At 39.1% G+C, this 13,592-nt stretch overlaps 1 protein-coding gene across 2 annotated transcripts in view; it reads right to left on the reverse strand.

Moving 5' to 3' along the window:
* Positions 1-2,921: 2,921 nt before the first annotated feature.
* Positions 2,922-13,592, reverse strand: part of shq1 (SHQ1, H/ACA ribonucleoprotein assembly factor) — a 51,229-nt gene continuing 40,558 nt past the window's right edge. Inside the window, exons 11-13 of one of the 2 annotated variants that reach the window (XM_069678229.1) lie at positions 12,558-12,678; positions 3,935-4,068; positions 2,922-3,740 (exon numbers count right to left, since the gene is read on the reverse strand). In XM_069678229.1, the coding sequence (XP_069534330.1) occupies positions 3,586-3,740; positions 3,935-4,068; positions 12,558-12,678 (410 nt within the window). In that variant the 3' untranslated portion in view covers positions 2,922-3,585. Of the gene's footprint in view, positions 4,069-12,557; positions 12,679-13,592 lie in introns of both variants that reach the window. The other variant, XM_069678228.1, reaches the window with a different exon arrangement.

Below are 13,592 nucleotides of genomic sequence, written 5' to 3' on the forward strand. Positions count from 1 at the left end.
ACAGCTCCCCGTGGGCTGAACATGTGGTCCATATTGGTCAGCTTTTTGAAAGGTTGGAAGCTGCCTGCCTAGTGGTAAATCTGGCCAAATGTGAATTTGGGAACGGACAGGTCACTTATCTTGGTCATCAGGTTGGGCAAGGTGCAGTGATGCCAAGATAAGCAAAAGTACAAGCTATATTAGATTTCCACGTGCCCAACTTTGCTCCTTTGACAGATCAACTTAAAAAGGGGGGAAAGTTTGTGTGGACTGGAGACTGCCAGAGAGCCCTGGACAATGTTAAAGATATTGTCTTGTGAACCTCTGTTGAGAGCTCCAGATTTCTCTGCTCCTTTCAAGTAGCTGTAGATGCCTCTGACCTTGGGGTAAGGGCAGTTGAATCAGCAACAAAAGAGGTATTCCACTATCGAGAAGGAGGCATTGGATCTAGTGTTAGCTATTCAGCATTTTGAGTCCTATGTGTCAGGTAGCCTGGAGAATCCCCTTGTGTTCATAGAGAAGGTCCAAGGGAAAGAACAAGGGGCTCTTCAGGTGGAGTCATGTCTTGCAGCCATACAGTTGGAACATACAGCATGTCCCAGGCAAGCTGAATGTCATAGCTGACGCCTTGTCGAGAGGATGAGGGACATGGATAGTGTTTGGTGGAAAACCCCCCCGGAGAAGACTGTATGCTATTTAAGTGTGCCGTATTGGCCAAATTGTTGCTCATATTGATTCTAAGAGGCAACCAGATCTCAATTTGAGGTAGCCACTTGTGTTTTAAGAAAATATGAAATAATACTGAAAAAAAAAGTAAAAAATATGTAAAATACTGATTGAAAAAGAAAAGTAGGTCAATGTATGTTGGGTTTTCACTTTTCTTCTTTTAGGGGGGGGAGAGATGTTATGGTTGAGCGAAACGTGCACTTTCTGCTAACCACCAGTGGGGTGTAGACATCTCACAGTATAGGACCCTGTTCACACTAGAGCCCGACCGATCTATCACTCTGCCGATTTTATCGGCCAATATTAGCATTTCGCAGATATATCGGTATCGGCGTACATGTCCTCTGATATGCTCGGATAGTAACAATTTTCATGTTTTACAGTGCTGCGAGTCAAAGTCATTACACCTCCTGACAAACAGAGGGCGCACCGTTAATTTTGACAACATGAGAGCTGGGCTCTCAGTCCTGACAACAAGTCACAAGAAATTACAGCTGGAGTCAAGAAATGTAACAGCCTCCTCACTCGTGGTTACAACTATAAATCAGCACAAAAATGACAATTACAAACATATGCCATATGCAAAACATATGTTCTGAACAGACACAACGACACTTACAAACACTAACAAAAATATTTTTTTGCATTTTGGAACATAAAATGGCAAACTTAATAACTTAAACTATTCAGTCAGTACTAGGCGGCAGGCATGACAGCAAAGACACAGGATGATGGTGAAAAAACAGAAATGGAGACATTGGGGCTTTAACACCCCCTAAATGGTTGTGAAAATTTTCAACTTCAACATCTGATTCGTGGAAATCAGCTTCAGTTTTAAAAGTTAGAAGTTATGAGAAGTTACAAATAAACCAAGTAAAAAAATGTAAACATAGAAGATTGAGACAGATGACAGACAATATGTTCCTCAATTCACTGTCATTTAAAGCTAGATGCAATCAATTTCATTTGTTATTGTCTATACATTCACTGTTATGTGATAGTTAAAATGAAATTGAAAGTGATATTAAAGATATAATCTTGAAGATTTCAGTTTCATTCTCTTTGGCAGCACCTATGGCGATAAACGGTACTTGCGGGAGCTCACTTCCCAGATATCCAGACAGTGTTGCATGTGTGACGTCCACGGTTGGCTGCAGTTGGGACTCTTGATTTTCCTGGCTGACGGTTGCTTTCCTTTCTAGACTGTTTGCCTTCATCTGAGCGTCGAATTTGTTTCTTTTTCTTTGGATTTTCACTTATTTTTGAAGTTGTATCTGTAGTCATCGATCTTTTCTTTGTTTGTTCAGCCATAGTAGATTACTGTTTACTAGCAAGAGACCAGAAAAGCAGCCGTGTAGCTCTGCCTACCCTCTCTGGCAGACCAACCACTGCTGGGTGATGGAAAACTAGTCACTAACTGGGCGCCGCTTGTGATTTTTTCCACGAATGTCGCACCAGACACCCAGTCCATAATAATACTACATACTGCAAATGCATAGGCATAATCAGTTGGCCATAGGCTCAATCATAATTGTGTTACCTATGCTGGTGATAGATAGTGACTTAAAAGACATTTATTTAAACTCCAGATTATCACATTAAAACCCTCTTCATTTTCAGATTGTGAAGTAATTTTTCTCTAGAAAAATCAATTTGTATACCTCTTATCACTTGCTCTCTCAGAACCCAAACTATCTATACCTAGAACTATTAGAGAGTCATGTCTAATGTCCATTTTCTGATATTGTATTTTTTTAAGATATAGTATTAATTTTCAGTTTTGTGTCTGCTATATTTTGCTGGGTGAATTTATGTCACTTTTATGATGTGTTGGTCATTTTTATTTGAATAAAAATGTTCACTGTTTTCAAACAAATTACTGAGGTCACTACCGTAACATTGCTGTCACTACCGAAAATGTGCCGTCACAACTGTAAACATGGCATGTTTTCTCAAAAATAAGAATATTGAGTCATTAATTTGGATGTAATGATGTTGTTGAATGAATCCTTAACTTTGAAATCAGTTTGATCAACTTTATGCTATTTACAAAGAAAAAATGGATTCTAAGTAGAAAACTATTTATAAATAACACTTAAAATACTGTTTAAAAATGATTTTTGTATCAATTAAAATGTAAAAATTTTTTTTAAATTAAATGTCAGAAAATATATCTAATAGATAGATGAAAACAAAATCGTAATAGTTCATTATAATCCATTTAATTTTGTTGTTTTTTATTATTTTGTTTTGGGAGTGACATATTTTGGGAGAGGAAAAATATTCAGAAACTGTCTGAAAATACAAAGAAGGAATGAAGTGTAGAATTCCAAGAAATATGTACCTTGGATATTATACAATATTGAATCTAGTTCATAAACAGTTGAAGTAATCTCAATAATTCAAAAGATTCAGAAATAATTTTTATGTAAATCAAACAGTATATGTAAGGCTAAAGTAAAAATGTGTGTATGGCATGAAGGCAGCTTGCATACAGAAAGGAGTAACAAAAAAGTTAGTAAGAAGTAAATTGGGCTGCCTCTTTACATAAACTAGTAAAATAAAAAAAAACTATCCTCATTAAAATCATATAGATATAAAATCAAGATTTTAATGTCTCTAAGCAAGTTAAGAAATTAAGAAAATACTCCATGCAAAAATGTGTTCCTTTAGAGGTGGGTTAAAGCACTACAAATCATAAAGACAAGAATCAGCAATAATAAAAGATAGAAATAAAATAAAAAGTTAGATTTTCTTAAAGCACTCACAGAGTTAACTGTTAAAAATTCCTCGAATGTCTTTCTACAGACTCATCTCTTGTCATGTCCTACTGCTGCTCCTTCCAGATGGTACTTCAGTTTTTGCTGCAGCGCTGTTAAGCTATGAAAAATATCTCAGCTTTGTAGCTGGACTTTCATTTTCAACTTCTTCACTACCCTTTTCCCAAGCTCCTGGATCAGTCTTCTGGAGCTGTCTGAGGCTTAGGGGAGGATGTCCGTTTTCCTCTTGACTGAGAAGAGTGTTCTTGTGGGATCCTGCGGGATAGAAGAGGCAGTTAGGGTGGATTTGGGCTGTAGAGGATTTTCCCTAGACATCTCTTCTCCCTGGTTGGATTGGTTGCAGCCTTGCCTTGCAGACTCAAAATCTTTGCTGTCATCAGCCAATTTGCTGCTGCTGTCACTGGAACCATTAATGCTGGCACTATGGGATATAAGATCAATCTTGAGACCTTCCCGCTTGTCAACTTCTTCCTCCGCTACGATTGTAGCTGCCTCTTCAAGCTCCTCAAGTTCGAGCTCCAAATCTTTTTTCTGCAGGGAGGTTTGTTGTAACATCGCAATCAAAGCTGTCATCTTTTTTGACCTGAGAACAAATAGAGTAAAAAAGGCAAATTAGAAAAGCAAAAAGTTGTTGTACTTTTCTCATTTAATCTCGAGTACCACTACACAAAAAGTAAGGAAAGAAGAGACATCTAGCAACAGCTTCATCAGTGTTACAACAGAGAGTCACAAGGATGGACCGATGTGTGTTCTGAAGACATGGGGTGGCTGTGGCTCAGTGGTAGAGTTGGTCGTCTCTCAATTATTAGCTTGGTGATTTGTTCACAAGCTCCCTCAGTCTACATGTCGAAGTGTCCTTGGGAACACTGAACCCCAAATTGCTCCCAGGGGCATAGCCATCAATGTGTGAATGTGATGACTTGAAACAAGTTTGGACTGACAGAACAATTAAAGGATTACAGGCAAAGATTCTAGTTCTGATTGACTTCTGAAAAAATCATGCGGAATGATCTAAAATTTGAAAATGACAAGTTTCAACCTTCCTTCTGCATAACCTAGGGTGAGTTTGTTCAAAACAATCCTTAAACCGACTTTACCAGACTTTAAATCCTAAATTGGACCTTTCATCTGGGGTGGACACTTCTCATACAGAGTAGGAAGAAGCTGTTGCAGTATTTAATTTCATTTTTTGATATTTAAATGATCTGAACCTGTGTGATCCGAGGAGAAGTTTGAACCCTGATAAATTAGAATTTTCCTGTTATTCCTTCTGTTTTAAATCATATTCAGGGATGGACTATTTTCTAATTTCCAGCTCTATGCTCTTCTCCATAGTAGACTGTAATTATAATAGTATTCTACTATCAGACCATTTGCCTGCATCACTTACATACAGAGTCCCAAGGCTGGTCAAAGCAATTCCTAGATGGAGATTTCATCCATGGCTCTCTGATTAAAATTTCCTACATTTCTTAACAAATGTAAATCGAGGTATTTTTCAATACCAACAGGACTGAGACCTCCGCTATTGTTAGATAGAAGGCTTTTAAAGCGTACATCAAGGGTATGATCATTTCATATTCAAGTTCAAAAACAAACAAATTTAAACTGGAAATGAATGAGCTTGGCAACAGGATGACTCCAAAATAATAACAAGAAAGCACAATATGAAGAGATGTCCATATTAAAGGCAGAAAATAATTTAATCTGGCTCAAATAGAGTTATAATGATCAAGGTGAAAAACCTGGGAGGTTGCTGGCTTGCTGGCAATTAAAAAATTGGATACAGATAGGGCAATTCATGCCATTCAAATTCAAAGTGGGAACATAACAACAGACCCTAAGGAGATAAATGACAAAACACTTTACACATCTGAATCCCCAGAAAACTTTGGATGGAAGTACATTTGGATGGGAAATTGGAGGCTTCCAAAATTTCTGATGCTATTATCAATATGAGGGGAGGTAAAACCGCAGGTCCTGACAGACTCCCACATGATATTTACAAGATATTCAAAGATAAAATACTTGAACCTCTTTTAGCCATGTATGAAGAAGCCTTTGCACAGGGTTGTCTCCCAGATTGGTAAATGGTAAATGGTAAATGGACTGCACTTATATAGTGCTTTTCTAGTCTTTGCGACCACTCAAAGCTGCTTTTACACTACATATCACATTCACCCATTCATACACTGATCCATGAAAATTCCCAACTGTCAATCAGATATCACATTCATACCCGTTGGCTATGCCACCTGGAGCAATTTGGGGTTCAGTGGACACTTCGACATGTAGTCTGAGGGAGCTGGGGATCGAACCTCCGACCTTCCGATTGAAAGACGACCGACTCTACCACTGAGCCACAGCCGCTTGTACATGATATAGACATTTCACTGCTTAATGCAGATGCTGAGATTATGGCTAAGGTAATGGCTAGAAGATCAGAATTGATGCTTCCGACTGTGATCAATCCGGCCTGAAATGATTTTGTTAAAAATAGCCAGGCCTTCCATAACGTCAGAAGGGTGTTGAACTTGATACATATGAAGGAGGGGAACCCTGACACAGTCATTCTATTGTTAGATGCTGAAAAAACATTTGATAGGGTGGAGTGGAGTTACTTATTCGATGTGCCATCTCGATTTGGATTTGGTGACTACTTTTGTAAATTGATTTAAATACTGTAAACCGACGACCTCGTGGCAGAAGTCTCCACCCACTATTTAATATCATCCCCTTTCAAACTTTCGAGAGGTACCCACCAGGGGTGCTCTCTTTCACCAATGCTCTTTGTCTTGGCCATGGAGCCATTTGCAAAAGCGGTGAGATCACACCCCTCAATTTCAAGTATAAGAATGTTGGACTTTGAACATTGTATTGCAATGTATGCCAAGGGTACCCTCCTGTTTCTAACAGACCTAAACAAATCAATTCTTAACTAACCAACTTAATTGACACATTTGGAAAGTTCTCAGACTTTAAAGTCAACAAGACAAAATCCTCTGTCATGTTTTTAAATGAGCAGGAGAGAATAAATCCAGTTGTTAGTAATCCTTTTGACAATGCAGTGGACAGATTTAAATATCTTGTTATCAATGTCACTCCAGCTGTTAAGGACTTAGTGTCTCGTAACTATGGACCTATGATCACAGCAGTAACTGACTCTATGAAAAAACTGTCAATCAATGCCAATGTCTCTTAAATAAATGTGATCAAGAAGAGTATATTGCCAAGATTCTACGTGTTTCAGTCTGTCCCTCTATCACCACCTTCACAGTTCTTTTCATATATGAATATGTTTCACTTAATTTGCTTCACTATTGCACATCCTGCAATGTGACTATTGCACATGCGCACAATTGTGATGGTGGTTTCAGCTTTTTACTCAACTGTCATGCCAAACAGAGTGGCTTTACTAAAGTTTAATCTGTGCCATCAAATGCTCAACTTGCCTCTTATAAAGTAGCTTACAGAGTTGCTTTGTGTAAAAACCTGCACACTATAGCTGAGGAATTAATACTACCCACAGCTAATGTGGTTTCACCTATGATTGATTAAGCTACAGTCAGCAAACTTATTGCTACTTATCATATAATAATATAATGATACTTATCATTGCGAGGTGCATTTTGACAAGCCAAAAGTTATCGAGGAGCAGCACGTGTCTCATTGCGTGTGTTAATGTATATGGATATATGTTTATGTGTCGATGAATATGGTGAGGGGTAGGTGGGCTTGAAAATATTTTCATTTACCAAGGGGGAGCCCTGCATAAAAAGTTTGGGAACCACTGATGTAGTTCACGCTGTTTGTTTACACCCTCGTTCCTCATTTGCTTCCGCAATGCTGTAAGACTGTGTAAAATCAGACACTAGGACAGCAATTTGACAAAATGAAATGCAATATGAGGAAAGTGTTGATTTAGAGCTGATTGGTATGCATTTAATCCATGGCTGAATGAAGCACATAAAAGGGATAGAAATACAAAGGCAGGGACAGAGAACACCTCCTCTGTGTCTCAGTGTCATAGGCTGCTTCCCAAGTCTCTTATTTGATAGCTCCTCGCTCCTCGCTCCTCGCTCTTCGCCCGAACCGGAAGTAGTTCCGGAGCCGCCATATTGAGGACCGTCTCAAAGCTCTTATCGCTGCTATCGAGGAGAGAGGAGGGAGTTCCGAGGAGCGATAAGCGAGGATACACGAGAGCAGCCTCTACGGAAGTCTTTTACTGGCCGACACGCCCCCTTATTAGAGATCAGTTAGTGATTGGACGCTGCAGCAGATCGGACTTATGGGAAACTTCACAACATCACCGGAGTTTCATATCGCAGAGAGGAAGAAGCAGACCTTAAAACAGACTTTACAGGGCGCCTTGAAACCGACTATGATGGGTCAACATCTGAGTAAAAATAAGTTGTCTAAAAATCAAAAGTATCAAAAACAGATTAATTTCTATTAAATTTAATCTAAAGAAATACCTCTCGTCATGATCAGTTATTTCTCTGCTAACTTTTATTACGGATGAATGAATGAATTCAGAGGGAGCAGGAGAGTCTCTCTGTCAGCAGGTAACACTACGTGTGAGAGTGATCATCAGTGAGGTCGGGTTTGATCAGCGTGACGTGATTTCTATTTATCCTGAAACTTTGAGCCTAATAAATCATTTTCATAGGTCATGAACAGACAGTATTTGGGCTTATTAAATAATTAATTCAGATCAGATGATCAGTGATCACAAATGTAAATAATGAACAAATAATATAAAGACACAGTGCTGTAGGAAATGTCCGTATGGCTCTGCAGCAGGAACACAGACTGCAGCCTGTTCTTCATGTGCAGGTGTTTGTTACACAGGTAACAGGTTACAGAGAGTGAACACTGTTACTGTGTGTTTTATTAGAATTAATACAGTGCACATGTGTGCAGACACAAACAGCTGTTAAAGCAGACTGACAGCTGATCCAGCGGAGATCAGCTGACGCGATCATCACAAACGGACTTCGCAGCACGTGACGCTTCATTGGAAAGGACGTCTCATGTCTCTTAAAAAACATTCCCTCGTTTCCTCTCTCCTCTCTTGGTTTCCTCGCATCTCTGGTGGGAGGGACTAAGACGAAAATGAACGACGCAAGTGAAGGAAACATGGATGCAATTTAAGAGACTTGGGAAGCAGCCTTAAACTGCAGGACCTGGACCTCGACTCGGCTCCATCCCAACAAGGCAGGTGGGCCAGGCAGCCCAACCAGGCCAGGTTCGAGCGACAGCACAACCGGAGGAGACACCCCCACCAGCCTACACCGACCTGATCTACTCGCATGCAGACCTAGAGGCCTATCCAAGGTTATTATTGTTAACAAAAACTAACGAAATAAAGAAAACCAAGCTGTCAAAAACATTTTTGTTAAATAAAAATTACCTTAACTGCTGCAGTGCTTCGCATAGCCTGAGAGCAGCAAGGAGAGGGGCTCCTAGGAGCGCATAAGTCCATGGAGATCTACCTGGACGTTGTGATGTGTTTAAGTCCTTTTATTTTAAAATATTAAAGAAAATTTACTAATTCACCTTTGACAATAACTTTTGTTTATAAGAGATAGAACATTATGGGTTTTTCCCTCTTAAGCCAGAAGAGGTTTTACCTGTTTTTCTGTCTGACTGAGTAGTAAGCGCAAGTGGTCTTTTTGTTCCATTTCTCATCTAAAGGAAGTGGAATTTTTGGCCACTTTTTAGTAGGAGTATGTGATCCGTGACCTCTGTCAATAGCTCCTTATACACTCAGAATGTTACAGAGATCTTTATTTATTTTAGAGCAGGGATCTCAAACTCAAGGCCACATCTGGCCTGCGATACAATTATATCCGGCCTGTTAGATAATATCATATTTCTGTCATAACTGGCCTGCCGGTATACGGCACGCACACCGCTGATACTACAAATCCCAGAATGCACTGCAACAGCGGGCGTATCAATCAAAACCTGCGAGCATAGGCTGTGTGAGTTGGCATGTCTGTACGACATAGCGAAGCATCTCACTGCACTAAGCCAAGCTGTAAGCAACTGATGCACACCTTCACTCCATCCTGAGATTGTCCACAACTCAGAACCTAACCCCAAACATGAATGAACCTGCAGCCAAGAAAAGATGCTGATCTAGCTCTGGCAAATATGAACAGAGTGCACTTAAATATTTTTTCTCATTTTGCACCTTTTTCCTGAAATGACTGACTTCTTATGGATGAAATATTTGCACATTTTCAGCAGATTGATCAGATTTGAAATATTCTTTTTTTCTTGATGTTGTGAATTAAAAAAAATAATTTTTAAGATTTTCATTTGAAAGTGTTTGATGCATGTGATAAAACTTTTTGGGAAATTATTTTGTGAAAAACTGCTGATAGAGAGGGTGACATGAACAAATCAATGATGCTGATTTCTTTTATTTTAAATATGATCTCATTTTTTTGATACCCTTGGTTTGTTCTGAATTCTATAAGATGTGTTTGGAGCAGTTAAGTTCAGATTTATTTATGGCTCATTTGTCACAATACCTCTGATGAAAACTTGGTTTATTTATACTGTTGTCCAAAAAATGTTGACCCGTTGGGCCCTCCTCAGTTTTTACATTCTGCCCCCTTTCTGATTGAGTCTGAGACCCCTGCTTTAGAGTTTTCCAAACAGAGGCCCTTGTGGTAACATAACAAAGAGTCGGTCTAGACCTGCTCTTTCTGTAAAGTGTCTTGAGATAACTCTGGTTATGATTTGGTGCTATACAAATAAAATTTGATTGATTGATTGATTGATTGATGAAGGGCAGAACTGATAGGTCATACACTGTAGAGATTTATGCGCAAGGCGTGTTTTATAGAATGATGTACAGTATATACAAATGCATTTGTAACAATAAAATATCATGATTGACTGTTAATTGATTTTGCAACAGAGACGGTTTCAGCTTTGCATGTCTCAGGGATTAAAGCAAGAAAGAAATCCTTTGACTGAAAAATATTTTTTTAACACTAGCACCTAGTAGCAAAGCACAAAGTAGCTTAACCTGTTCAACTCCTATGGGAAATTTTTAAATCCGGCAATCTGTTGATATTTTGAAAAGGGTGACAAAAGTTGGTAGGGAGGTCTGGGGGCTTTTTCCCCCGGGAGGAAAAATGGTAATTTTAATCTGTAAATGAAGCCTTGTGGTTTGAATTTAGAGAATACGAGGAGAAAACAACATCTGGTCTTGATATAAAGTAACAAACTCAAGCAAACTCAGGTCTTTTACTTCATTACCCTACAAGGACTAATACTAAAGTTACTGACTGAAGTTAAGGTGCTAAAAAGTATTTGCATTAAAATTAACCTCGAGGCCATTTGGCCAAGAGTGCTCATTATGTAGAATGGCCTATTTCAGTAAGATTATAATTATTGATGGCTCATTCTGGATGGCTTGTGAGTTTCTCCATGGTGACCTGACCGGTTTTATTGATAATTTTTATATTTATTATATTTTGTATTGTTGATCTGAATTTGTAACTTAATCAAAGGTCAGCTTCTACAGTCTGCAGTGTTAATGATGTTGTGTTATTCTGTAAGGCAGTGGCTACTTTACCATATACAGGTTATGTCTAAGTGAGTTCACCGTTGGACAGTGTTAGCGGAGAACCCCGTTGGATCTACACACACATGCATACATGGCCTCTGGATTTCAATAAAATTATTAAATTGATGGATTTCCGCCATAGCGATTGACAACTTTAATGCCTGATGTATACCCTTGGCCTAGCCAGTAACATCTGAGATGCTTTGCACCTCTCAGCAGACCTGGGAGGTTAGTGCAAGGGCCTGAGTGGAGGCCCAGGGGTAGTTCTTGCACCTGCTTCTGTACTCTCCGTACCACTTCCAAGATCTGCCTGTATGTCCTGGTTTGACCCACATGACATTTCAGGATGGGCCTGTAGTGGTTTCAGTAAAAACATGCTCTGCTCATTTCTTTATCATACGATGATAAAAGGGAGGACATGTAATGGAAATTTTTACTGATCTGACCATTTAGTGCTCTGAACTTTATTTGACAGGAAAACAGGAAAACCTACCAGACTTGACTAGAATTTGACAGACATTTCACACTTCTGTTTTCATATTTCACTTCCTTGCAACTGCGCCTAAGCCTGAAACAACATGTCATAGTCAGCTCAGGTATTAAGTCAACTGTCTGATACTTCTTTGGGGCGGCTGTGGCTCAGTGGTAGAGAAGGCTGGAGGTTCGATCCCCAGCTCCCTATATGTCGAAGTGTCCTTGGGCAGACACTGAACCCCAAATTGCTGTATGAATGCGATTACTGATTGACAGTTAGGCACGTAGCAGCCTCTGCTATCAGTGTATGAATGTGTGTGTGATTAAGTGAATTTGACATGTAGTGTAAAAGCAGCTTTGAGTGCTCGCAAAGACAAGAAAAGCGCTATATAAGTACAGTCCAATTTGTCATTCTTCTGCAGACTTTCTCTATTGATTGATTGACCCCTCTGCAAAGGCTTACAATAAAACCTCAAGAGACCATTCTTGTATAGTCAACTTTATTTTAGATTTCCATCACAACTGTAAGCGAAGTGAAGACTGTATGGAGGTTGGTTGGTCATATAACTGTGTTTAAACTACCTGAATAGCTTTTTCCAACATTACTTTCTTGAAAGTTAAACGCTCAAGCCCCTTTTACACAGTCTAGTCAAGACGGGACCGTTTTCCTCTCGCTGTCGTGTCTAAAAGTCACAAGGCCAAATGGTGGGGCGAAGGCGTTACGCCTCTGAGCCAGCAGTGGAGGGAGAAACAGAGTAGTAACAGAGGCGAAACGGCATCTGTATAGATGGTAGAGCCGGCAGCTGGAAGAGTGCTGTCTATATATGTAAAGCTTGCGCTGTTTGTTTGCACCTGGTGTAACGAAGGTGGTGTAACAGCAGAGCCACGTTACAGCATTGTTGGGCAATCTCTGTGTAAAAAAACTGATGGATCTTTGGGACTGAATGGCATTTACCTGCAGATGAATATTTGTGAGGTGAGCGTTTGTTTCATGTGTTTGGTGAACTTACTTGACCCTCTGGATCCAGATGCAGTAGTCTGTGATGTAGAGATCATTCAGTATGTAGGCCAGGTCATTTTCTCTGAAGACTTTGTGAATATCCAGCAGACATCTGAGCACACAGGCCTTCCCTGGTTACAGAAACACAGCATGGCAGGCAAATAGCAAAACAGTGTTATTTGCCAGAAATATTAAGTATGTCCCTGCACTCCAGCTGCAAGTAGACGCAGCATGCAACTAATGGCTTGCAGACATTGTTGAAAAAGCTCAGATAAAAATACCATCTAGCCGCAAAGTAATTTAATCCAAGAACTTAAGAGTTCCTGGTTAATAAGTAATTCATCTGAGACAAAAAGACAAAAAGGGCCACTCAATTTATGGCATTCATTTTGGACTTTAAGTCTGTCTTTAAGTAAGGTCTGTTAAGACAAAAATTGTATTGAAGTTTTAAATTTGTCTTTTCATCTAGTGCTTGGGTAATTTACATAATCCTATCTGATCTTGAATGGAGAGTATTGAGTTCGAGTAAAGTTTGTTTGCATTTCGATACTCCTCAAGAGAGTACCCTGGTGCAGTTTAGCATACAAGAGCATTACACTGTTGCGGTCTTGTGAATGTGTGGATTTTCCACGAAATCCACCCCCCCCCCCCCTTACATCATTTGAACATCTTGGCTTTATGGTAAATTTAAATGTAATAAATAATTTAATACATTTAAATTTAATACATTTAAATTCAAAAGATCCTGTGTTAATATTAAGCACCGCCCAGACCCAACAACATTTTTATCCAAGAGCACATAAAAGGCAAGGCACAAGAAAAGGAAAAACAAACAAGAAAAGGGAGGCCTTCAAACAAAACTTCAAACAAACAAAACAAATAAAACCAACTAAGGAACTAGAGAAAATAAATTAATAAATAATTAATATATAAAATAAGTAAAAAAACACACTGTTCACAGGTTAAATACAACTGTCCACTGTTGAAACTAAATCAAGTTACTAACTGACCTCTATGTTGCAGTCACAGGTAGCCATGCTGTATA

This window comes from Semicossyphus pulcher, unplaced genomic scaffold, assembly GCF_022749685.1.
Source record: "Semicossyphus pulcher isolate SPU_LCO1_2020_fin unplaced genomic scaffold, fSemPul1.0.p SCAF_3, whole genome shotgun sequence".
Classification (NCBI taxonomy): Eukaryota; Metazoa; Chordata; class Actinopteri; order Labriformes; family Labridae; genus Semicossyphus; species Semicossyphus pulcher.